Raw genomic sequence first — 23935 nt, 5'->3', positions numbered from 1 at the left:
GTAATTCAGTAATTCACCCATTTTGTTTTTCCAACCTTCCAACCTCCGAAGCCAAAAGATTTTCAAATCATCGCACTTAATACAATCAAACTTTTAGTTAATTTTTCTTTTTGATCTGCTCTATGACTCTGAGCTGGTGGCCTCCTGATGGACCTATGTAACCTGGGGTCCTGTATCGTATGTACAACCTGATGGGTTCCCGAATGAGACTTAACCTCAATTCTACCTCACTTTCACCTTGGAGGAAAGAGGGCTGTGTGGAAAATATCAACACATTTCTCACGATAACGAGCAGGTGAAAACATCACACACCTTTGTCGAGGGGTTACTGAGAAGCAATCTCCTCGACAATGGCCAAAACTCTCTTCCATTGATCCCGCTATCGCTGCACAATACTAGTGCCCTGTATCAACGCTTGCTCCACCCAATAGCTGTGTGTATGAAAGAACCCAGAATGTAAAAGCCACTAGCAATCACCAGAAGCCAATAGTTTGCACCGAGAATATATGTGCCAGTCATATACAAGCCAAGGACCACACCCTGTAAGAACCTTCGAAGCCAACAACGATCTTGCGGTACGGCCAGTTCGATAGTGTGAGAGAGAAGCACTACCCAATAAAAGCAGTAAATTGCCATCGGAACAATTAGGCCAAATTGGCGAATCCCATTCAAAGGGGCCGTGCCATTTGAAGAATTGACGAAAACAAGCACGCCAACGTAAATACAAGACGCGCAGATGTATGTAGTTGCTGTTCCAAGACAGCTGGGGTGGGAGGCCCAGCCAGAATCTGGCCTTTCGAGGTCCTCAGATGTACTAGGTTCGGTAGAGCGCAAAGGGAGTCGAGATGATAGATGGCGGTCCGATGACTCCCGGGGCACCAAAGTCTCCTCACTTGAGTCTGTTTCGGAAAGCTTTGTCTTAGAACAAGTTCGTTAAAATACAGCTTTGTAAAACTCACGTTCTTTAAATGTTTCAGCAATGCTGATGAGGGGTGCCGCCAACATTAATACGGGGACGATTTGGCCAAATGACCATACTTGGTTGCTGAAATCTAGGGCTTCCATCATGTTGGTAGGAGACAAGTCTAGCATCAAGCGCCAGATACCCCAGAGGAAAGCTATTAAGACCCAGCTTACCTACACGACTTAGAAAGGTATTCGTGGATATCGCGCGGAAAGAACATACCTCGAGGGCAAATGAAGCCCATAAGACTAACAAAAAACGCCAAATCATCACAATACCAAAGACAGGCCGGTATCCGAGTGAACGTTTAAGGCTATAAATCTCTTCTTCTTTACAGAGGGTTCTAAAAAGAAGCGAGAGAAGTCTCTGTATCTGGTTATCAACCCATTTAGTCGCTCGGTTGACACTCAAAGAGAGAGACTTATATAATCTCACGACTCGAAAGGTAAATGCAACCACGACAAAGCTTGCGGATACTATCGGTGGCCAGAACCATTGGGACGGATGGAAGTCATCTATATTAACATTCATGTTCAATACCATAGTGTTCGCCCATTCCTTGTTTGGTCCAGGCTTCAGATAGCAGCCGAGGATACAAATAGCGGGGGTAGCTTTAGCATCCTCAGAAAGTAAAAGCCATTTATGATTGGCCGTAGGTAGTAGGCCGGCGGCTAGCAATGCCGCAAGTATACCCATGGCGAACAATCTCCATATGCGCTCAATGGTGTGCGTGTGAAGATGTCGTCGCAACATTGTTAGGCATGAAAGATGTGTCAGACAGGAGAACCATGCCAGGTCAAGAATAGTGCGCCATTTCAAGGCTTCCAGGCCACTTTGAAGCTGTGTAAACCCACTGAGAAGGATTGCAAACCCGGTGACAATCTGCAGGTCACTCATAATCAAAAGGCACTGTTCCAGGTGTGAGCGTTAGCGAGATTCTGCAACAGAAAGAATCAGTCCAAGGGCTACGCAATATGTATAGGATGATGCCATTGACCAAAAAGAATTGGTAGCTTATCTTGGGCAGACCGATACCTTACCTTGATTAGGACTCCGTCAAGCCGAGACCTAGCACGGGGTGACAGAAGTTTGCGTGAGCCCAGGACCTGTTTTGAAATATATGCCGGCCCCGATCGTAACCACCTCAATAAAAAGTCGTCCAACGGGTTAACGTGATCCCACGTAGCACATTCCTGGGCTGTGTCTGCGTCTGCGTCTGCGTTGAATGGATCCACCAAAGGATCGTAGACGACGACATAATACACGATTATGATAAGAACAGCAAGGCCTGCGGTCGAAATATAGCTAACAACAATCTAAGAAAGTCAGAATAAAAGAGAACCACTCCTTGAGGAGTACCCGACTCACTCCGGCCCCGCTGATGTCGTTGTCAGGTTCATAATGGTCCGGTGGCGCTGCCGAGCAGTCGACATGAATCGATTCAGCCATGAGTCCGGCAGGATAGAGCCATGCACAGAAGGCTTAAATAAGGCGATAGATCTTAAGAAAACGGGGCAGAACATATATGGACTTCTGATAAACATCGCTCGATCATGTGCTCAGCCCCGCGGGGCCAAAGTTGGGGCCGTGTGAAGATCTATACCAGAAGTAGTTTCACAAATAAACAACAGAAAATAGATTCGCAGCCGTTGTAGATGCCAGTACATTGTGTGTAGTATATTGATATGTATACATGTACTCTGTATACTAGGGTAGGATAGAAACCTTATCCATTAGGCGAACACTTTTGTTGGAGAATTGTGCGGCTCATGATGAGATGTTTCATATAGTAATCTTTTGTGAATTAATATAAATCATTGAATTCTTGTAAAATTGTGTTATTTTTTACCCATAGGTCTTGTCTAGGCTTCCACATCATCACAGTCCGTGGAAGCAATGATCTCCTGTTCACGAGCGATACTCCCCCCAATTGCGGCCAATGAATCCCGTCCTAGGGCCAATCTCCCAGGGAGACTACGTCCCTCGCAGCGACCAGTCTTAGTGAAAGCCTCGAAGAGAACTTGAGCGCCCTTGATTGGATCACCTGGTTGGTTAAGACTGTACGCAACGAGGGCATCCTGGGTAGTCTTGGTCCCAATGTCTAACTCGGGAATGCGATGCTTGGCAGTAATCTTGTGTCCACCGGTGAGGAAGTTGGTACGGAAATAACCAGGCTCAACACAAGTAACTTCGATATTGAAAGGTGCCAGTTCTTCACGGAGGGCTTCGGTGTAGATCGCGATAGCAGCCTTGCTAGCGCAATACATTCCCGCCGCCGGGGAGCCCAGCCAACCGCCGATTGATCCAAAGTTAACCACGACGCCGGATTTGCGGGCACGCATAGAGGGGAGAGCCGCTCTGAGGACGCGGATTTGTGAGAAGACGTTAACGTCGAATTGATCGATAATTTCTTGGTGGCTATATGGATGAGAACTTGAACATTGCCAGCAAGAATAGAGTATTTACCTGCACTCTTCCACACCTCCTTCCAGAATATACCCCGCATTGTTTACCAGGATGTCAATTGGCCCAACAGTAGACTCGACATCATCGATAACCGCTTTAACTTCGGCATCGCTCGCTGATACATCCAGCTTCTTCGCGATAACACCGATCGAGGCCAGATCGGATAGCTTGGAGGGGTTGCGCGAGGTGGCAATGACAGTGTCTTTGTTTTTAGCAGCGGTAATTGCCAATTGGCGTCCGAAGCCGGAGGAACAACCAGTGATGAACCAGACACGAGGCATGATGGCTGGATCAGATTGATTTTGTTTTGGATAGAGATAATTAAGATGAAGCTGTAGAAACAAATCTCGACAGAGGGACCGGGTACAAGGCTGGTTATACGGTCGTGGTACACAGAGCCACGGCTAGGGTTAAAAGAGATCCTAAAACTGAATATGTAGTAAATAGAGTCCGATATCTCCGAATAACCCCATCTGCTTACGAGGATGTTATTTCTCAATTTCCGTCTGGCGCTAATCCCCGCATTTTTCTACAGCCTCCGGAATCTTCATCCGCTACCACTTACACCAACTAAAATGAGGTCTATTCCACAGAGTATTGAAGTACTCTGCGCCTTAGCCGCTAATATACCAATTCTCCGTTCTTCCTTTCACCATACATATGTAGACACTTGACTTTTGTATCTCGACAACTTGAGATATCAAATTTAGGAACTTTTCCGCCATTATAAACACCCCATCCACTATCTATGTGAAGATATAAACGCAAAACATCTAGTTCTGAATTCTGATAAAAAAAACTGCAGTCTATCTGTTCTCTCAAATCAACCCTTTTCCAACCGAGCCGGTCAAATGAAAGATCTCAGCATATCCAGTCAAATGTAACTCGTTAAGTATCACTCGACGTCTCCTTGGTCTCCTGATATACCCTGAGCTCCCGAAAGCGAAAGATACGCCCGAATATCTGCTTTTTGTGGGACCATAAATACCATGACACATATGTAAGAAATCCCAAGACAATTGTAGCAACAACGAAGATCCAGATTTGATCAGATACTTTGAATTTCTCAGTTGTCCCGTCGTCAAATTTGAACAAGTTCATCCCGAAAATAGACTATTAAGTGGTGAGCACAAATTATATTTTGCGGCATCGGGTTATAACTTCTTACCGACATAAGACTTGCAGGTAAATAAATAAGGGTCAGGAACGTGACTACTTTGTTGGTTTTGATCATGCGGTCATTTAATACAACCATCCGGTTGTTGAGGTCGAGCATCTCGTGAGTCATCCTGAAATCTAACCCTAATGTAGACTTGAATGCCGGTCAGCGAGGGGTTTATCTAGGTAGTGACTATTGGCTGTTGCCGCTTACCATGTTTAAGATATCCTTGATCTTCTCCTTCAGCACTTCTACCCCAACAACACATCCCTCTAAATGGTCTTCGTGGTATCCCACACATGTGACAAGTTTTTGAAAGCCGTTATCTGTACTGTCATGCTGTGAACTCAGAACACTGCTCAAATCACCTAATTTTGCAAGAGTGTCCAATATTACCCTCAATCTATATGAGGTAGGCACTAGAAGGTCGCGTGTGTTGTGAATCACTGTCAAGTTAGTGGCACGGTCACCCCCGGCAGTCAAAACATGATCGATGTTTCTCAAAATGAACTCCAGGGATTGATCAGTCTGAAATAACGGTCAGAAAATCTAAGGAGCCAATATTAGTAAATACTGACACGTTTATCCACGTCATAACCGAGGCTGTTCACATAGGATCGCCAATTATCCAAACAAGAAGAGAAAGCAGCAGAATGAAGTAAATGCCACGCATGGTCTGAGCGTAGCCCCTGCTGGGGAATCGAGACATATTGCTTGATCTCTTGCTGCATGGGTGTATTGTAACCAACATGAAAGAAGATCCAGAGATTTTGAAGGTCGTTAGGATCATGGTGGTGGAAAACAGCCATTTGACGCATAGTCCAATTGTGAACTTCCCCCGACACTGGTGTTGGGAATGTGAGTCTGTAAGAGATATCTAAAATATTTTCTGAGTCCTTTTGGTACGTGAATAAATTCTGGGGAGTACTCACCTTGAATACCATTCTCGCCACTTTTGATTTTAATTCCTCCTTCACCTACAGCTGCAGTCAGGGGTTTGTCTCCGAATGTCGATGTCGAGTCCCATATTTCGTTGCCAATATTATAGGTGTCCTTGAGCGTCCGGAGAGCATCCTTTGAGATTTGGAGCGGCTTGATTGATGACCTGGAGTTTATGGAGCTAGATCCAACAGAAAAACAGAGTGAGATAGGGACCATTTTTTTTTTAAATTAATATAAATCTTACATGATGCGTAACTTTGGAAGCGGAGTCGTCGAAATATGTTCTTGGAATAAGCTGTTGCTGTTGAACTCACTAGCAATGAGCGTATGTGACGTGTCAACTATAAAGACACAAAGGTCAGCCAGCACCCGCTCAGTTTGTTCAAATAATGTGAAGCACACCATCGCTTTGGTAAACAGATATGTTGGCTGGATTGTCATGGAGACAGAATGTAGAATAGAATAAACTGGTAGTCATCTTTATTGGGAAATTCTATGGAGAATTCTCTGTTCGATGCAACCGGGCTTTACGAGAAAGATTTTAACAGGAACCCGGGGACCTGAGGGGACCAAGTCTTAAATGTAAATCCCGGGCGAAGACAGCAAGGAAAACCTGAAACGCCTTAGCGTATTATGCTATAGGTTCATTAATACATGTTCCTAAAGAATCAGGCCAAATACATGCGATTTGCGCCCGACTGATGGGAGGCCCATACCCTACTCCCTGTAGCCCAGGCTGCATTAGTCATTTCTAGGAGGCTATGTGATCTAAATTCCAGACGATGTATTCTTTCCTATGACGCGCACTTTGAAAATGGAAAGGGAGGACCAAGGTAGGATACCGCCACCTAAGGTACAGCCCCTTTTAGGATCTAGGTAGGTCAAGGCAGATTCCCAAGGGTGAGGCAGATTCATTCAAAAAGCAAATAACTCGGATCGGTGAAAGAAAGTTCAAGCAATGTCCTCTAGCCGTAGTCCACCCGTTCATCCTCGCAGAGGTCCCTGTTTAAGCTAAATGTTAGCAACCATCGGAAATACTATGGCTCTGATAAATTCGCGTACGCTATCTCATACTAGATTGAGAGAAATCTTGTTAGCAAAAGGCAATCAATATTACGGTTAAATCACGGGAGACATGCCTCTTGCACTTCTCGTGGTGCTTGAAAGGTAATTCGGCCGCAAAAGTACTATAGGGTTGGCTTTAGCCTTCACATGAAGCTTCTATAGGGAATAGCATTTACTCACTTCAGTTTCGATCTTGTACCCAAAAAACTCGTAAAGCCTACTCTCAAGCTTTGTGCGGTCAATATAACCGCTTATGCCTTCTCTGAGGGTGGTCGAAACTAATTCAGTTGGTGAACGCGTCGAAGACATTTTGGGGTGAGGCTGTGTTGACTGGAATTTAGGGCCAAGTCTGAAGTATATTCCAGCATAATGCGGATTAGGACCCCACGACAAGAAGAGTAAGAGAGTAAGATTTAATGGAATCAATGAGAAAGGTCATTACCCTCCGTATCAGTACCAGATCCGTCTTCCGAAGAGCCTCTTCCTAAAGCCCTAAGATCACGCCAAGAATTTCCAGATGTTTTAATTTCATGGACGTATGTCATCAGATGCCACGCACCCACGAGGTCTTTTCTAATAAACCTTGGAAGAACAAGCGCGGCTGTAACACTCCAACTCGGCCAATTATTAGTTTTCCAGCCTCTCCATTACGCACCAGCTCTTCCATCTCGTGGTCGCCCATGCATATTTTGGTTCCCGCTACGACGCGGCATGCGCCGATAGGTGCATATTGTGACCTTAGTTGGTGAGGGGGTAAAAAAAAAGCAAATAACCCAGGTTTCGGGGATGCATTCCCATGCGGTATCGCTCATTTCTACTTATATCTGGTATTAACATGTGCACCAGCCATATTCCTTAGAAAAATCCACGTGGAGAAAGATAGCCGCAGTAACCACGGGGTAATTCGGGGGAGCTATGTATTAGGACTAAGCTCTCAGCCTTCCCAGGTTGTCCTCCGCCGATAACCGCAATTTATTTGCTTATACGGACCGATTCAGTCTTTATCTGCCCAAGGTCCTTCCTAATGCGAAAGTAGTACCGTTTATCACAAGGTAGTGGCTTTTGGTGTAGTCCGTTCGCTGCTTGGAAAAAATGTCAGATCAACTACCAAATCCACCCTGTGAGCTTTAGCGTTAAAATTGTGGTCACAATGTGTACTCTGAAAAAGAAATTATGTAGAAATTTGGAGATTCTTTGAAATCATCTCAACTCTTTATTGACTCAGCAAGAGGTTTTTCCACCTAGTGTTCAGGATCCCATATTTCTAGCTATCTCACAAAGATTTCACCAGTTTTGCCCTTGAGTACTCTATTATATACTTGGACCTGTTAAGTTGTTGCAAAAGTGCCGATTGGCGAAGCTGCAAGATGAGTGCAGATACCCAACATTCGAGTTGCCGAATGTAACACATGGCACCCCTCAAACCCTGTCTTTTCCAACAACTCCTAATGGCTTGGATCAATCAGAACAGATAACCCGCTCGAAGGTATAGAATCATCCGAATTAGTGGCCGATGTCAAAGCATTCCACAATAATCTTGGCCTTGAAATGGTCGTCGATTTGCAAACCCTCATCAATGGCGCGAGACTCGCCAAAGACCGCCGATTGTACTATGTCCCGTCCGGACTCACCCGTGCGGAGCTGGAGGATATAAAAAGGGAAAGGGAGGATTCGGATAGATATCTGTCGTTTTTGCCGACCAGGGGCCTCCTTGTTACTATTATGGTCACGGCTTGTGCGGCAATCACACAGTATGTCGATGATGTGGGCCAATTTGGTATTTTAGGAGTGTTTTGACAATCATCATAGGGGATGGCAGCAATCAACAATCAATGGCAGCGCACTTTTGAAGTGGCAGGATGACCTGGGCCTCGATACTGGGAGTGATAGACTTTTGATTGGATTCATCAATGCAGCTCCTTGGCTCTCCGGCAGTCTTCTGTATGTTGTCTCCTAACTCCTACCCAACTCAGAACGACTGCAGCATATTACTCTTCAGCCGACTCTAACCACAAGTTCAGAGGAACATGGGTGAGCGATCCGCTCCAAGAAAGGTTCGGAAGACGTCCCGCGCTTTTCCTTTCTGCTATTTTCTGTGTTGCTGTTGTGATAGGTAGTATTTACCCCCAAAGGTTGCCTGATGACGACTGACCCGGATATTGAACACAGGAACAGCTCATTGCCATTCATGGAAGACACTACTGGCCTGTCGAGTACTTCTTGGTGTGGGGGTATGTTGATTCCTTTCTTTGTTCCGTCCCATTTCAACGTCCAACTATCTGACACACTTCCATCTGCATAGATCGGATCAAAAGCGTCGATAGCTCCTATATTTGCCGCCGAAGCAGCACCTGATAAACATCGAGGTAAAATCTTGATGTTGTGGCAACTTTTTGACGCACTGTACGCTCCAGCTCTCCCCTTACAGGCCATTCATTACCTAACTTTCTTCCAGTGGAATATTTCTCGGTTTCTTCTGTGCACTGATTGTGATGGACAATTGGAGAGTACTCCTGGCGACTGCGATAATTCCCGCCATAGTTCTTCTCTTTTTGGTGTTCATTTGTCCCGAGTCGCCACGATTTCTGATACAGAGGAATCGATATGCAGATGCATATAGAAGCCTTCTCGAGCTCCGAGGAACACCGATTCAAGCCGCCCGAGACCTTTACTACATCCATGCTCAGCTTCAGACCGAGGCTACCAAGATGTGGAATCAGGAAGAGACATCGTGGTGGTCGGAGCGAGAAAGGATCTACGCCTACCAAAGTTGGATCAACAGAGTCAATTTCTTCGAACGGATGATGTATCTCGCCACCAATCCGCGAACTAGAAGAGCATGTACGGTGGCTTTGATAGTAATGGCATCGCAACAACTATGTGGTGTAAGGCATTGACACATTTTAAATATCCCATGATTGCACTTGACTGACAGCTAATCCATTCGAAAAACCAACAGATCAATGTTTTGGCATTCTATTCATCCTCGCTTTTGCACACCGACCAGAGTAACTCGAGCAAACCGAGTGACGCCTTGTTTACTTCTCTCACAGTCGTCAAGTGGTACAACTTTTGTAGGTGATCATGAAAGGAATATTCTGACTCGGTAGGGCTTCAACTAATTCGCCAAAAAAAAAAAAGCTTTTGGTCTAGCAAGCTTTTTTTTCACTTTGCCTGCATATATCTTTATTGACTCACGGGGACGTCGGCCTCTGCTACTTGGCTCATTTCTTGGGATGCTTCTCAGTCTGATAGCAGTCGGCGGCTTTTTCAAAGTTGAAGCTCACGGCACTCGATTAATCCTAGTAGCAGTCTTTAGCTGTGCCCCTTTCGTCTTTTTCTACTCGATCGGTGCTGGGCCTATTCCATTTACGTTGAGTGCAGAGGTATTCCCTCTGTGCGTGCGCGGTAAGTTGATCCCCCCGGCCTTCGCATTACCATTAGCATGGACTAATAAATGATAGAGGTGGGAATGAGCTTCAGTGTTATGGTCAATTTCCTTGGTCTCGGGCTTTTAGTACTCTTTGTACCTCAGTTGACGAGTAGATTCCACGGCGAGGGGAATCTTCTCTTCTTCTTCTCGTGAGATTACTATTTAATGCTCCATCTGATTCAATACTGACTTATATTGCAGAGGCTTGAATTTATTGGCACTCATTTTGATTTTCTTCTTGGTTAGTCTCGTCTGTCTCCTTTGCGTTGCGTCTCATGCTAATGGTTCAGGTCCCTGAAACCAAGGATGTATCACTAGAGGACATGAACTCGATATGTAAGGTTTTATGCTTACCCCAACTAGGAGGACTCTTCTTTGTCATGATTATATGCTGATAATATTATAGTCAATCGAGCAACAGAAGAACATATCCGAGACCACTTGAGGAATCCCCTCTATGGGAAGCCATCACACCAGGTAGATTGTTGTAGTATAACTTTGGAAGAGAGTCAAGATGTATAAGATGTATAGTTTAATCGAAAGTGCCATTAACATGTAGGTGGTGCCTTTTCTCAATATCAATGGAAAGGTATTAATTAAGTTAAATATGTACTTGAAATTCGAATGATGGGGGTTTAGAACCAGAGGGGATAAAACCAACAAAAAAAGAGAAATATTGTCGCATAAAAATCAAGATATTGTGGGAAGACGTACTCTCGGCACATCCTTGAGCAGTTTCTTCATTTCACGAGAGCTTCTTCGCGGTACAACGTAGTCCACTGGAAGGATTGCACCGGCACCAATAAGAACCTGGACAAGCAGGGGCTTCGCTTCGTCCACTGCAAATTCCAAAGAGTTCTTCTCAAAATCGGGGTTTCCTGGGTTGTACGTCCTATTCACATCTGCTCCCCCTTCCAACAGTGCCTGGAACTTCCTCCTCCACCGAGAGTCCGGGGCCAAATAGGTATGTGAATCCACCGGTGCGAATTTGATGTGCAGCATCATTGGCGTGTCATACCGCCTCAGTCTTGAAGGATTTCCATTCCTATCGAGTGGTGTATCAGGCGGAAGCTGATCAAAGTTCATCTTGTCCTTGAAGGCCATGATAACGTCTTCTTGAGCGCGATTGCCATGTTTCACCGCAAAATGTAGGCAGTTCAGTTTCTCTTCTTGCACGCAGATTCGGGGGTCTGCACCCCGTTCCAAAAGCAATGAGACCACGTCAGCATGACCAAGGAAGGTTGCTTGCATGAGCGGAGTCCTGCCCTCGCACAGTTTGTTTAATAAGGAATTGGAATCGGCCTTGGAGTCAGAGTCGGTTCCCACATCTGTATAGGGGTCGAGATCAGCGTCGATCACAGCTTTCACAGTGTCGACGTCACCTTTGCAAACGGCAAGATAGAGTGGCGTTTGGCTTTCGGACGAGAGGGTTCGTACGTCCAAGTTTCGGTCATGAGCTCTTCGCTGATACTTGGAAAGCTCTTTGATTATAGCAGCACTAGGCATGTTGATAGCATGGATCAAAGGTCGTTCGCCATCATAGAGCTGCTCGACATCAATCTCGTCTTCCAGAATTTGACAGATGTGGTTGAGATTTCCACGTTTCATGAGATCAACAAGAACACCCACGTCTTTCACTGACCGTGAGTGGCTTAGACTGATACTAGTAATACCAGTACTGCTTCGAGACCGCCCTGAGATTGTTGAAGATGCGCTTAGTGAGTGTCGCAGATTCATCTGAGTAGATGGCGATGTATCGGAGTCTGAATGGGTGAGAGAGTGATAAAGTGCTTGTAAACCATCTTCAACTTTACGTGCCGATGCGCGCTGTTGGAAATCCACCTGAAGCATTGAGCCGAGAAGAATCTGCATTTTCTCGAGGCAATCAGGGGTGACGGAAGAGGGGGTGAGGGAAGAGGGATATCGGGTTGGTAACTCCTCAATCCAAGTTTTGACATTAGAATTAAGAGCAGGGGGGGTTTCCTCGATAGAAAGAATCGTCGAGGGCACCTCCGTCGACGGTTTCCTTTCGCCTTTGGTCAAACTCTCGCAGAGTTTCAGGACCAAGACCCAAGGCAAAAAGGCGCGTTAGTATGCACCCGAATGACCAGACGTCGCTCCTTCGTCGGGAACTAGTATCCGGTGCCCGGTAGGGACCCCCTCTTGGGGGATGGTCACCGCTAGTGGAGTATCCTGAGTCACGCCTCCCAGTTCCTGATGGAGCACGTCTTGCTACTTGCGAGCCACCGAAATCGGAAATCCGCCAAATTCCAGTCGAAGAGCCCTCGTGCTTGAATACCAAAATATTCTGAGGCTTGAGATCTGCGTGGCAGATTGCTTGGTGGCGAGAGTCCCCGCCTGGATTTTCTACTTGGAGGTTTTCGTGTAGGAATTGAATGGCAGATGCAACCTCTCTGGACTCGTGGATTAAATCGACCAAGAGATCTTTGGGAGGTGGCATCTCTTGGTAACGTCCGGTCAAGAAACCTTCCAAGTCCATTTCGGCCCATGGCATGATGATGTTCAAGTCCTTTTCAATGAAAAACATCGCAAGGTGAGAGACAATTCGCTTATGGCTGGACAGGCTTGATTGGAGAAGTTTCAACTGTTTCAATTCAACGGTAAATCCTTTCCTGGGGAAACGTTTTCGGGCAACTATGAGTTCTTCCTATACGGAAAATAAACCCGTAAGTGACGAGCGGTATCAAGTCATGTACCATAAAACTTACTGGATAGCGCGCCCCTGGTATTCCCCTATGATCACTCACATCACCTAGTATGATATGGTTCGGAGGTATGGTCTCCTTGGTCACTTTTCCGGAGCGCCCCTCTCGAACCACAGGGTCCTTCTCCCGGCACAGCGGCAACCGGAGGTGCTTTTCATAAGTCTCTTGCTTATTCCCATCGAGAACTGGTGGAAAGTAAGTCCACATATGAACCACAAATTGGCTGGCCAGGTTGGTATCCCCAAGAAAGGAACTGTCCTTGAGCTCCTTCTTGGTGAAGGTGGTAACATTTTTGTCGCGGCGACGAGCGGCGTCAACATTATCTGATGGGAAGAAAATCTGTCCGAACCTCGACCATCCTGACCAATCTTGGTGAACGACACCGATAAGGATGGATAAAATACGCAACAAGCCGTGTCGGGCGGCATCTATTTGTGATGGAGACAGATTTCGGTCATGGTCCATCAGAAACCGATCCAGCCGACCCCCGGCCCATACCTCTTGGACCCTTTCGTACGGGATGAATGCCCTTGATGTGTTGTAGTTGTATATCGCTTCCTTGAGCCTCTTCCGGATATCCTCTAAGCTCATTTGGCTGGGGCCGACCAACCAAGTGGCCAGCAAGAGCGGGGGAGAAGTAATATTCGTCGTGAGCGTAGCCTGATTGTGTCGATTTATGTTCGGGGGGAGGGCGTTCGATGAGGAGGGTGCGGCAAAAAGGGGCGGGGAAGCTAGAGGCAGCAAGTGATGGATGTCAGAACGAAGCTTGGAAATTGCAAAAGATACACGACTTATAGCAACACAGCCATTTTTGATCTTTGGCTGCCAAGGTCAAGGGGCGCAGGGGTGCGGCGCAGTATCGATGCATTTTGCGTTTAACGTGTCTTGCCTCGTCTTGCGTCTTCATAGAAGTCAATAGAATAACGATAGGTTGGGAATCCACTGATACATGAGCCTCGTTGGCATTGGAATCATTCACGCGGGGAAGTCCGAGGGTTTCTCCTCAGTGCGGAGTAAGTCGGAGTATCTCAATTCATATAGATATAGTTGGTTCTTTCATTATGAAGCCGGAGGCAACTTATCATTCAGCCTAGAGTATTCATTCTATCAATCCAAACGCCCAACAAATCATTCCCTTCTGCCCAACGAGAGGGGGAAATGTTAGGCTGTAAAGACTAACAGTAGATGGTCCATTACGCCATTGCGTCATTGTGTCCGAGCTTCAATGTGATCGACATTTTTATATTGGAGAATATAGATACAGGCACAGTTCTCACCAATATTATAACTATTACTACTCTGCTATTACCTAGGTAGAACATGCTTGAGTAACATAAGCTGTTTACCCCTGCATAACCCCGGCATAAGAACCGAGTCCAGTGACCATCTATGTACCTGTATGCGTAGAGGTAGACCCTTCCAAACCCTTCTATAATAGAAAAGTTCACTGGGGTCTATACGGAATAACCGAAGAGGATTGGCAAAGAAAGTATATCTTAGCATAGTGGATTATAAACATCCATGGATCGCTCTTTATAGTGGCGGGCGATACCGGGGTAAGGCAAATGAGTGTGTTGGTTGCCCAATAAACAGTATTAGTAGATTGCCTTTTGATTCCGAATGGAGACACAACAATCACAGGGGAATTGTGGGTAAGGATGTGAGATATGAGCAAATGATGAAGCCCAGAGCGAAAGTGTCAATATTAAACTGATTAACCGCGATTGCCGTCACTGTCATCCAACCTTTGAATCCATGGACATTTTTATTTATTTCATCGGTTCCACCTCACCTCGATTTTATCATCATCGATCTCTTCCCATGAATTTACAAAAAAAAAAAAAAAAAAAAAAAAATATATATATATATATAATAAAATAATAAAAAAGAAAAATCAGGGGCTATTGACTCTTCCTGGCAGCTTGTTGGTGCCAAGGAAGGGGGATGACGTAGGGGCAAAAACTTGCGGATTTCGATGATTTCGCATTTTGTTCTTCAAATACTCGAGATTACAGAGCTACAGAATACACAATTTGATTTCAATTCATTCCATCACATTCGTGAAAATGCCTTGGTCTTTCGCTCTGCCTCATGTTCTCCTCGCCAATCCCTATCTAGCGGTTGCGACTCCGATCACCGCAGGGACTACAGTGGCCCTCTTGACCAATCGTAAGCCAACCTCGGGACCGGTGACGGTAACGCCTAAAGATAATCACTAACGGCTCTGTAGGGAAGCAAAATCGTGAAACATACAAGCAGCTGAAGCAGCCGCCCTGCAGTCCCCCAGGATGGCTCTTCGCGCCAGCCTGGACCCTCATTTATGGGTTGATGGGTTATGCCTCTCACCACGCCACCACTACCGCGTCGCGATCTTTTTCTCTAGCTGTCCGTGATGCCAATTCAACTGCCCAGACACTCTACACCACACAGCTTGCTTTGAATTTCCTCTGGATGCCCCTGTTCTTCCGGCTGGGCCGACCGGCCGTAGCTTTGGGCGATCTGGCCCTCTTAGCGGGTAACGTGGGTGCCCTGATGGTCAACTGGTGGACGGCCGATCGGACCGCTTTCTGGTGTCTTGTTCCCTACGCCGTGTGGCTTGGATATGCGGCGTATCTCAACGCCGGCTGTGGTATTCTAAATGGATGGACGGTGCCTACTGGGAAGGAGCGGTCAGAGTAGGAGAACAATGTATAATATAGAGTGTATTACATACAATGTCAGAAATTAAATCACAACCCAAAATCAAGTTTGCAAATCGGACATGCAGACCCGGGATTGAGGCAGCATGTCCACTATAGATTGCGAGATCGTACTGTAATACCCAACCGTGGAAGTTGGGGTATTGTGAACAAGCACAGCTTCAATAATCTACATACAACTATTGGCTCATATACTGACTTCTAAATGGGAACATTCTGACTATGAAACTATTGCTAGTATAAAGAGAAGTGTTGTATACTAAGTATGTGTAGGTGTTGAATCAGGCTACTTACCGTACACTTGATACAAAATGCCATGCCCTTCTCGTTCATGAGCCCCCTTATCTATCAATACCCTGCGAAGCTGGCTAAATTCCGGACTGGCATATTTCCGGTAAATGGAGGTGATTATTTCAAGCGCAGAAGCCGAGGGATCAAACTTGGTCTCAACAAGTATCCCATTGGGGTCGGCGCCGTGCTCAATGAACAGCGATATAATCACCGACAGACGAGAAATACCACTTTCACTAGTATCATAGTACCCAATCCACTGGCGACGATCTGCTTCTCGCAGATAATCCAGAACAACCAGCCAGGGCGTCTGGCTCTTTCCGTTGAGATCTTGGTAGGGCTGATTCGGGTTGGCACCGCCCGTGAGAATTTCACGGATCATTTCTGGACTGGATAAAGGGTACACGGTTTGCCGCCGACTCGCGAGCATTTCAATGCAATGACTGAGAAGGGGTACCCCGCCGCCACTGCCGTATGACCTGTTATCATCCTTCCGGATGCGTTCACTTACTAGAGTTGCTAGGCCAAACTTGGCAGAGAGCGAGAGAAACGGATCATAAAAGTTGAGATTCTTTCGTTTCTCATACGATGAGAAAAGGCTTCTTGCCCAATGATCATTTTCAATCGAGTCACGGGACGCCCAATGTTGACACAGCACTTGGTTCAGCTCAGGAATAAGCATCAGCTGTGACTGTCGATGATTTTGAGACAGTCGTGCGTGGGTGAATGCGAGAAGGATGTTGGGCCACCGGTCATTTATCTGTCGGTCGGGGTGAAACTCATCTAATGGCCACTTGAATTGGAGAATAATCGACGTGAGAAGTGATATATGGGGCTCAAAGCTTGATCCTAGCATTGGCTCCAAGAGCCGGGACCGAACGTGGGATAGTGAGACGAAATCTTTCACGGTTCGATGGACGTAAGAAATCTTGCTATAGCCTAGCTGCTGTGCCGGTGATGGTATGTTGCGCTGGAGAATGCTGTTTGACAATCCCGACGCGTGAGCCACTATCAACCCTGCACACTCTCTGGACACCCGGGCCTTGGTAACCTCGCATATACGAATGATGTCCTGATCTGTCGCTTGTTGCACATTTTTCGGGATGTATGTCACAATTTCCTCAGATTGGTCGGCGAGAGAAAAGTCCCAGAGGCTCGTTGACGATGCATCTTGCTGCTGAGTGGCATAAAATGCCTCCTCTCTGGCCTGGAGAAGCTGGAACAGGCGGGAAATAACCAAAGTTTGATCTCTAGATGCGGCGCCAAAAAGGAAATGCGTGAAAAGCTCATCCAAGTCGGTGGGATGTTGGCCCAAGTATTCATGCATTTGCGGAATATCTTGATAGTTTTGATGCCGCAGAATAGATTGAACCACAAGCATTACCCAGAGAAAGACGCCATCTGCCCCCTTAACAATACTATTAATGAGCCGTGATGCTGCCTCTTCATCCTGGGTGAGAAGTTGACTAATCAAGGGGTCCCTGTAGAGGTGATCCCGGGCGAAATTAAGCATATCTCGTCGGGTCAGTTCGTGAAGTTCAAGCCTAGGATTCTTTCCAAAAGCCGCACAAAAAATGGGAAATGGTCGACTAGATAAACAGATTTTGACGTGAGTGTACAAATCAACGCAGTCTTTGAAAAAGTCCACGATATGCTGATGGTCACCGGCAAATTCGTCCAGTCCATCAATAAACAAACAAACTTTGCTCCCCCGGCCGGCATAATTCAGGAATAATTTCAGAGCAGCAGTTAGCTCAGGAAGGTCCCATGAGATTGAGGCCTTGACGCGTTCTCGTGTACTTAGAGAAAGAAGGTGTTTCCATCGATCTGGAAAGACCATCGGAATGAGATGTCTTTGCTGGTCGAGTAGTTGGGATAAAAGATGGCGTATCAAGCCTGTCTGAGACCTCTGCTCCAAGGTGCCGCTAATCCAGAAATAAAAACCGGCAGTGATGAGTCGCTTATTCCCCGCCCATGAGCGAAGGAGACTCATTGTTTTGGCGTGATGCATGATAAATCGCATCAGGGTGGATTTCCCCGATCCTGCTTTGCCACTAATCCAGTATATACCCTCCTGCTGCTCCCCATTTTGTAGCCAACCACTGAGAGAACTCTTTGGACGCCACCCCTGAAGGGCGGTTGGTTCATTAGAGGAGAATATCCAATCAAAGGTTTTGCTATGTGCGACTGTGACACTCTCCTCTCGATCCATCATAGATGAGAATTTTATAGCTTCCATCAAGAAGTCTTGGATGGTTGTTTCGTGGTCCGTGAAGATAGTATTTTCCGTATAGACTTTGTCAACCTCTTCGTACGCTCCTACATTACGTAAACCGGTAGCATCTTTACCAAAGAGAGTCAAAATGCTAGGCTTCGAGGACCTCCCGTTTCCCTCCCGTTTTTGATCTCTCAAGGAGGGTTCTTTGGGCGCTATTCTGCCTCGGGTAATGTCCAAGGAGAGGAGAGCTTCGTGGATTTTCCCTAGGCTATGCAATCGAAATGGTTAGCTACCTGATTTAAAGTCTACTGATTGGACAAAGGGTTTGGGGACATACGTTTGCAGTGATGAGACCGTCACCTCCAGTTCCGATCTCAGGACCACAATCCGTTCCTCCAGTCCTTCCACATCGTCTCGGGGCCAAAACTTCTTCAGTTCTCCGACACGGAGGGCTGAACCAGGTCCGAAGTCTTGTATCAGTTTCAGGCGAGCTAATATAATATTTAGGGCGAGGTGACTAGTAGCGCGGAGGTTATCCAGCCCCTGATCTTGTTCCGATAATGGTCCAATGTCCCTTGGACAGCCGCTGGTTATGCTGTCATTCAGGCTAGTCAACTGGGCGTGTAGGTCGCATGTATCCCATCCATTCGCAAGTTGCTCATCATTGCCAAGGGTATGAATTTCATAGAGTTGACCCACAAGCTGAACGGCTGCGTGAAGAAACTGCACAACCAGTGTTGGGGCTGTCGCCAATATGGCACTGCCCTGTTCAACTGCAGTCATTTCAATTTTGGTTCACTCTCTCGGGTTGGTCCATGAATTTTCATAATCGTGCCCGTAATGGGCTTTAGAAAAGATTGCAGGCAGAGAGAGTGGAAGAAAAAGAAGCTTCGTAAATATGTGACTGTTACAAGGAGGGGAAATAGAGGCTAATCTACATTGGAGTTAGGTGTGTCTGACTTGTGCTCTGTAAATTACCAGGGACAACCCAATCGAATCCTGGACTTGCTTATCGCTCTTTTCTTTCCCTTTTCCAGCTGCCTCGGGTGATTCTCCCATTGTTTGCCTTTGACTATTCTTCACCTGGGATTAAATGAGACGAGTTTACGCGAAAATATATACACATATATTTCCAATTGGTGAATGTGTCGGGAAGTTTTGCCGTTTGTGCTTCCCAGCCTTTGTCTCAGGTAAAACCAAGGAAGACCCGATGACTCACAGTATATGTAAATAACGTTTTGTAGGTATCTCCGCTATGTCCGAGATTAGATTTAGGAACTTGACAGAGATTTGCTAGTTTCAACCTCCATCATTTTCATCATTTGGCAGATCTAATATGGCAGTCCCTGTTGATAGGGTTGATGCATTTGCCACGTGAATCTGGCCTATGCCTAGATGCAGGTGGTACATTGAGTAAAAGCTCCGACACGGGTCAGGACCCGCATCTGGGTCATAGCCGCTATGTTACACCTGCCCCCACTCAGAAGCTTGGTCCCAAGTTCCCTCCCGTAGGCCCTCCTAGGTATCCTTTTTGTATTGATCCAGTGTTTGTAAGCTTTCCATCTATGTGGCACGTGAAAGAAAGCCTTCTTTAGGTTGGATTCGAATGTTTACGACCACACATCGTTTTAAGTCAGAGTTTCTTACACTTCTCCTCTCTTTAGGTTACTATTAGTAGTAGATCAACTGGCCGCTGAGGACAGCTCATAGCCTGTTTGCAGCCAGCGAGGCGTGAGTCGGTAGCCGATCGTCGGGACTTGACTGACGCACACTGTCCAGCAGCTCTTGATGTTGGGCTGAGAGGTGTGACGCAGATTTATTCTTCAGCCCTCGTAGTCAATTTCCATTAGGTTAGGCTTTGCTTTGTAGGGGTACTAATGGGGTAAATAAAGGATGCCTGGCGACCTCGGATTCCGTGGGTCACAACTTCGGAAAATGATTGTTCGCGTTGGGGGTACGTGCTCTTGCGGTTGCTCCTTGAGTATTAGTAGAGAATCTCTGCTGTGGGCTTTCTCGATGTCACTCCAGTGTCCGTTGGTAGTGACTGCGTTCTTGGAATACAGGTAACATTACCGATCTGCTCGCCTTGCTGGGTTAACGAAAAATGGGTAACATAGAGATGAGATCGAGTGCATAAAGTGAACAAAAGCGATGTACGCGTTAAATAATCATATCCTGCGCGCAGGCAATCTGAGTTCTCGGGCATTAAGCTTAGAACCTTATAGCCGGGTCTCTGCATAGCCCCACATGGCTTGGGGTTGCGAACCGTGGAACGGGTGGCTTAAATATCTGAGGTCCCCGTCCGATCCACCCGCCCGATCCACCCGCGAGATCGCCCCGTCCCCTATCTACAGTGGCCGGTGCACTGACTCCAGTACTTGATCTAATAATGAATCGGGAACGTCTTTTTTGCAAACTGGGGTTGCTACCTAGAATACCATTGGGAAGTACGCCAATTAACTAGTTAATAACTAGGTAATTTATACACTACTGAGCACCAAAGCAGCTCTCAAGCATCTTCCCGCCTCAGTTAGGTAGGGGCATCGCAATCAAGATCACGGCTTTGTCACTAACCGAATCTGGCCGGATTGTGAAGTGCTTTTCCAACACTGGAAGGAGCTGTCGTTTCATTTCAAGCAAATTCGGATCATTCTCATACCAAAAGTTGCGCAAGACTTCTGCAGCCTTTGCACTCCGTTTGAGGAGACCTTTTTCGAGGAAATTGTAGTATGCCTCTACGTGATGAAGGGTAATATCGGCGAAAACAGCTGCTTTGAAGACTTCTGTGGTCCTTTGCAGGAGGAAACCTTGGTGGTCAGTTTGCCTATATCCTTCACTCAATGGAGTGCAAACTTTATTGATCAAGTTGACTACTTCGTTATCCGGTGCCCCCATTCGGTGAGCGAGCTACATACGCAGAAACCAGTGTCATCACTCGTACTCCTAAACTACGTAGGTGATACTCATTACTAGAGCATCTATGAAGATTTACAGATGTTCATGACAATACTTAACGTGCGTCATTTGTCTCGTCCCTTTTGAGCTGGTAACGCATTGATGAGGGCAGAAGGCACATCTGAAAAACACCGTGCGAACCACTATATATGGAGTGGTAAGGACTGAGCTGTACTGGGTAAATTTAATTCCAGCGAAATATTGACACCGGCAATACTCTCTCTAACGTTGATTGGGAACAGGATATAAACTCCGCCAATATGCATGACGCAAAGCTCGCTTGATCTGCACTTGATCAGTATTCTTGATCAGGTCTCCCACAAAACCCGACTTTTGCTGCCAGTCTTCCCAGGCTAGACCACATCGACCCAGACTCTTCAGCATCATCTGAGCCAGTCTCTTGTAACCATTATTTGCCGTGGTTGATAGCTCCATTTTAGGGCCGGGCCTGGCCACTGGATTCGCGCCTCGGTCTAATAACATTTGGTAGGTCGCGTTCCTGTCAGAATTGGCCTAGGTACTTGAAAATCTGCACCGCCTGCAGGGTTCTAGGCTTATTGCAGTAGAGATAACCAGAGCCAACATCGAAAAAAACCCCCAAGGAGCTCTGTAATTACGTGAAACAGAATCGGGTGACAGTAGAAGACATCTATGCTCGGTTGGGACCTTGCCCTCACTATCCCTTACTCCCCAATGTGCGCCGCCTTTTGAGGGGGGAGCCGATTGCTTGCAGCTGAGAGGGAAAAATATTTTGTCGCGAATTTTAATCTACAGGAATGTATGGAGCGTGCTTACACAGAAATGTCCCTCGGGGGAATGCTCGCCATGTCAAAAACGATGATGCTCTACTATCTCGACAACTACCTCTCGGGTGGATTGGTTTCAGCCCTCTAGATTCGACTCGATGAGGATGACGAGATTCACGGATTCATCAAGTCCTGGTGCCTTTGGGAGGAATCTGAACATCATTGCCTTCCTTCTTTCTTTGACTTTGTTGAGAATAAAAATTCCGCTTGATCTCAAGGATCTACACCAAGCACGACAAGCCGTTGGGCCGGAGGTCCCTCAAGAGGTACTGGATTAGATCCTGGCAAAAGTCCCTCAAAGTTCGTCAGTCAATCAAGGCCAATCGCCATATCATGAGCAGCTCCGATCTGTCCGCCAAAATTGCAAAACTGGATGCCCAGGTTGACGCCCTCTACAAGAAGATTAATCAAACGAATTTCTTCTGGTCGCAAACTTTGGCAGATCAGCCGTTCGATCTTGTTCAGGCTGTCGTTGCCAGATCGCGGAATTCCAGTCAACCGGAATTCAGGAGTCCGCTCGAGGTGGCCATGTGGATCATACAGAGATCCCAATGTTTTTGCTGGACTGAAACCCCAGGGGCTCTGGATTTCATAAGGAAGAAGAATGCGAACGTCCCCCTCTGTAGGTTGAGTGAGACTCAACGGGTCTACGGGAGACGTGCAGAGGAATTAGTTTCGACTTTGTATAACTCCTAGTAATCGAATTATCTATAGACTACTATGGTAAGCTTAGTAACACTGGTAATAGCAGCGGTAATACAATAATATTTAACTGGAGACCACTGGGAGTGAGATGTTGGCGAGAACTGTGCGATGAGGTCTCTCGAATCCTAGGGGAAAGTTGTTATCACCGGGGCAAAAATTCCTACCTAGGTAAGCGCCCTAAAAGTCGTTTTTATAATGGTTTTTGACAGAAGTGACGGATAGGAACAAGTAAGACACTACGCTATTTACTAGCTTTACGCTCAGGCACCTGGAGACTGCCGTAGCGCTAGTCCCTATTATGATATGTATCTTTGCACCAGCATCATATTTGTCCATGTATGTTTGATAATTCATCGTAAATTATAATAACAGCATTTCTTAGCAATTTTTCTCTTTGGGTTGTTGACTATTTTCAAAACATTTCGAATGGATCCCTAGTTGAAGTACCGATATAGGTTTAGACTACCACGATCCATGTGGGTACGTGTACGTTGCCCTGACTCACAATTTAGTGCATGACTCATTACAACATGATATAAATCCACTGAAATATCATAGCACGCATAGAATCACTGTGCTTACAATTGCCCGCCCTTCGCACTCCTCATCCGCGCACTCGACCCGGCGGACGTCAAGATCATGACACCAAAATGGCAAGCCATGCGTCTCCTCCACGGAGTCCGCGCGATAGTTGGCGGTCAAGGTCCCCCTTTGATTCTCGTTCCAGGCTGGCCACAAACAGCAGAGGCATTCAGCGACATATTCGAGCCCATTTCAAAACATTATCAATTTTTCGCTGTCGATCCTCCGGGCTTAGGTGACTCGCTTCCTCCACTCAATGGCTATGATACTGCGAACGTTAGCAAAATTATGGCAGAAGCTATTCACGATGTCTTGAAAGAAAGACAGTACCATCTCGTTGGTCACGATATTGGGGGATGGATTGCTTATCCTTGGGCAGCCCAATTTCAATCCAGAATCAAATCGCTCAGTATACTAGATGCGGGAGTGCCGGGTTTCATGCCTCAGCTTCAGTTTCCGTTGTCTCGTCAGACCAATATGCGTCTTTGGCAATTCTCATTCAATGCACTTCCTGAATTGCCTGAAATTCTGACTTGCGGTCGTGAGCGGGAGCTACTGACCTGGTTCTTCAAATTGAAGACGGTTCATCCGGATGGTTTACCCAAAGATCAACTCGAACGCTATATCCAGGCCTATGCAAGGCCAGGGGCAATGAGTCGGGGGTTTGAGTACTATCGAGCTGTTGAAGCCAGTACCAAACAGAACCTAGAATATGCGAAAACACCGCTCGAAATCCCTGTCTTAGCTTTAGGTGGCGCCAGCTCTGTCGGTTCGGACATGATTCGCTTGGTCCAGAACTTCGCGACCAACGTTTCCGGGGGCGCGATTGAGGATTGTGGGCACTTTCTCCCCGAAGAGCAACCATCTGCTGTCGCAGATAGGCTGCTAGAGTTCTTGGAGGCAAATAAAACACAGTGAAATTGC

At 46.5% G+C, this 23935-nt stretch overlaps 12 protein-coding genes across 12 annotated transcripts; 4 read left to right on the top strand and 8 right to left on the bottom strand.

Moving 5' to 3' along the window:
• Positions 1 to 408: 408 nt before the first annotated feature.
• On the bottom strand, positions 409 to 2413 carry N7487_009636 (uncharacterized protein; the record flags this gene model as incomplete). Its single annotated transcript, XM_056877366.1, has 5 exons — positions 409 to 918; positions 943 to 1137; positions 1187 to 1873; positions 2005 to 2280; positions 2333 to 2413. The coding sequence occupies 5 exons, from the start codon at positions 2411 to 2413 to the stop codon at positions 409 to 411; spliced, it is 1749 nt and encodes a 582-aa protein (XP_056725946.1).
• A 165-nt stretch (positions 2414 to 2578) lies between these two features.
• Positions 2579 to 3711, bottom strand: N7487_009635 (SDR family oxidoreductase; the record flags this gene model as incomplete). The annotated part of the gene is made up of 3 exons (XM_056877365.1): positions 2579 to 2664; positions 2877 to 3382; positions 3431 to 3711. 3 exons carry the CDS (start codon positions 3709 to 3711, stop codon positions 2579 to 2581), a joined length of 873 nt encoding a protein of 290 aa, XP_056725945.1.
• Positions 3712 to 4318: 607 nt separating this feature from the next.
• On the bottom strand, positions 4319 to 6009 carry N7487_009634 (uncharacterized protein; the record flags this gene model as incomplete). The annotated part of the gene is made up of 7 exons (XM_056877364.1): positions 4319 to 4543; positions 4599 to 4742; positions 4803 to 5117; positions 5168 to 5433; positions 5522 to 5694; positions 5776 to 5872; positions 5934 to 6009. The coding sequence occupies 7 exons, from the start codon at positions 6007 to 6009 to the stop codon at positions 4319 to 4321; spliced, it is 1296 nt and encodes a 431-aa protein (XP_056725944.1).
• Positions 6010 to 6496: 487 nt separating this feature from the next.
• Positions 6497 to 6905, bottom strand: N7487_009633 (uncharacterized protein; the record flags this gene model as incomplete). The annotated part of the gene is made up of 3 exons (XM_056877363.1): positions 6497 to 6533; positions 6660 to 6718; positions 6777 to 6905. 3 exons carry the CDS (start codon positions 6903 to 6905, stop codon positions 6497 to 6499), a joined length of 225 nt encoding a protein of 74 aa, XP_056725943.1.
• A 1162-nt stretch (positions 6906 to 8067) lies between these two features.
• N7487_009632 (uncharacterized protein) lies at positions 8068 to 10474 on the top strand (the record flags this gene model as incomplete). Its single annotated transcript, XM_056877362.1, has 11 exons — positions 8068 to 8347; positions 8406 to 8537; positions 8570 to 8712; positions 8766 to 8827; positions 8899 to 8999; positions 9052 to 9481; positions 9556 to 9670; positions 9738 to 10004; positions 10061 to 10178; positions 10231 to 10270; positions 10436 to 10474. The coding sequence occupies exons 1-11, from the start codon at positions 8145 to 8147 to the stop codon at positions 10472 to 10474; spliced, it is 1650 nt and encodes a 549-aa protein (XP_056725942.1). The 5' UTR covers positions 8068 to 8144.
• Positions 10475 to 10719: 245 nt separating this feature from the next.
• On the bottom strand, positions 10720 to 13346 carry N7487_009631 (ankyrin repeat and protein kinase domain-containing protein; the record flags this gene model as incomplete). The annotated part of the gene is made up of 3 exons (XM_056877361.1): positions 10720 to 12073; positions 12129 to 12697; positions 12759 to 13346. 3 exons carry the CDS (start codon positions 13344 to 13346, stop codon positions 10720 to 10722), a joined length of 2511 nt encoding a protein of 836 aa, XP_056725941.1.
• Positions 13347 to 14821: 1475 nt separating this feature from the next.
• On the top strand, positions 14822 to 15434 carry N7487_009630 (TspO/MBR family protein; the record flags this gene model as incomplete). Its single annotated transcript, XM_056877360.1, has 2 exons — positions 14822 to 14924; positions 14986 to 15434. 2 exons carry the CDS (start codon positions 14822 to 14824, stop codon positions 15432 to 15434), a joined length of 552 nt encoding a protein of 183 aa, XP_056725940.1.
• A 306-nt stretch (positions 15435 to 15740) lies between these two features.
• On the bottom strand, positions 15741 to 18746 carry N7487_009629 (uncharacterized protein; the record flags this gene model as incomplete). Its single annotated transcript, XM_056877359.1, has 2 exons — positions 15741 to 18231; positions 18301 to 18746. 2 exons carry the CDS (start codon positions 18744 to 18746, stop codon positions 15741 to 15743), a joined length of 2937 nt encoding a protein of 978 aa, XP_056725939.1.
• Positions 18747 to 20489: 1743 nt separating this feature from the next.
• N7487_009628 (uncharacterized protein) lies at positions 20490 to 20858 on the bottom strand (the record flags this gene model as incomplete). Its single annotated transcript, XM_056877358.1, has 1 exon — positions 20490 to 20858. One exon carries the CDS (start codon positions 20856 to 20858, stop codon positions 20490 to 20492), a length of 369 nt encoding a protein of 122 aa, XP_056725938.1.
• A 282-nt stretch (positions 20859 to 21140) lies between these two features.
• On the bottom strand, positions 21141 to 21353 carry N7487_009627 (uncharacterized protein; the record flags this gene model as incomplete). Its single annotated transcript, XM_056877357.1, has 1 exon — positions 21141 to 21353. One exon carries the CDS (start codon positions 21351 to 21353, stop codon positions 21141 to 21143), a length of 213 nt encoding a protein of 70 aa, XP_056725937.1.
• Positions 21354 to 22057: 704 nt separating this feature from the next.
• N7487_009626 (uncharacterized protein) lies at positions 22058 to 22420 on the top strand (the record flags this gene model as incomplete). The annotated part of the gene is made up of 1 exon (XM_056877356.1): positions 22058 to 22420. One exon carries the CDS (start codon positions 22058 to 22060, stop codon positions 22418 to 22420), a length of 363 nt encoding a protein of 120 aa, XP_056725936.1.
• Positions 22421 to 22903: 483 nt separating this feature from the next.
• Positions 22904 to 23929, top strand: N7487_009625 (alpha/beta fold hydrolase; the record flags this gene model as incomplete). The annotated part of the gene is made up of 2 exons (XM_056877355.1): positions 22904 to 22909; positions 22997 to 23929. 2 exons carry the CDS (start codon positions 22904 to 22906, stop codon positions 23927 to 23929), a joined length of 939 nt encoding a protein of 312 aa, XP_056725935.1.
• Positions 23930 to 23935: the final 6 nt, after the last annotated feature.

The sequence above is a fragment of the Penicillium crustosum genome, assembly GCF_028827405.1.
Source record: "Penicillium crustosum strain IBT 35664 chromosome Unknown utg000004l_segment0_segment0, whole genome shotgun sequence".
Lineage (NCBI taxonomy): Eukaryota > Fungi > Ascomycota > Eurotiomycetes > Eurotiales > Aspergillaceae > Penicillium > Penicillium crustosum.
The sequence above is the reverse complement of the archived record's forward strand: the minus strand, read 5'-3'. Positions and strand labels throughout refer to the sequence as shown.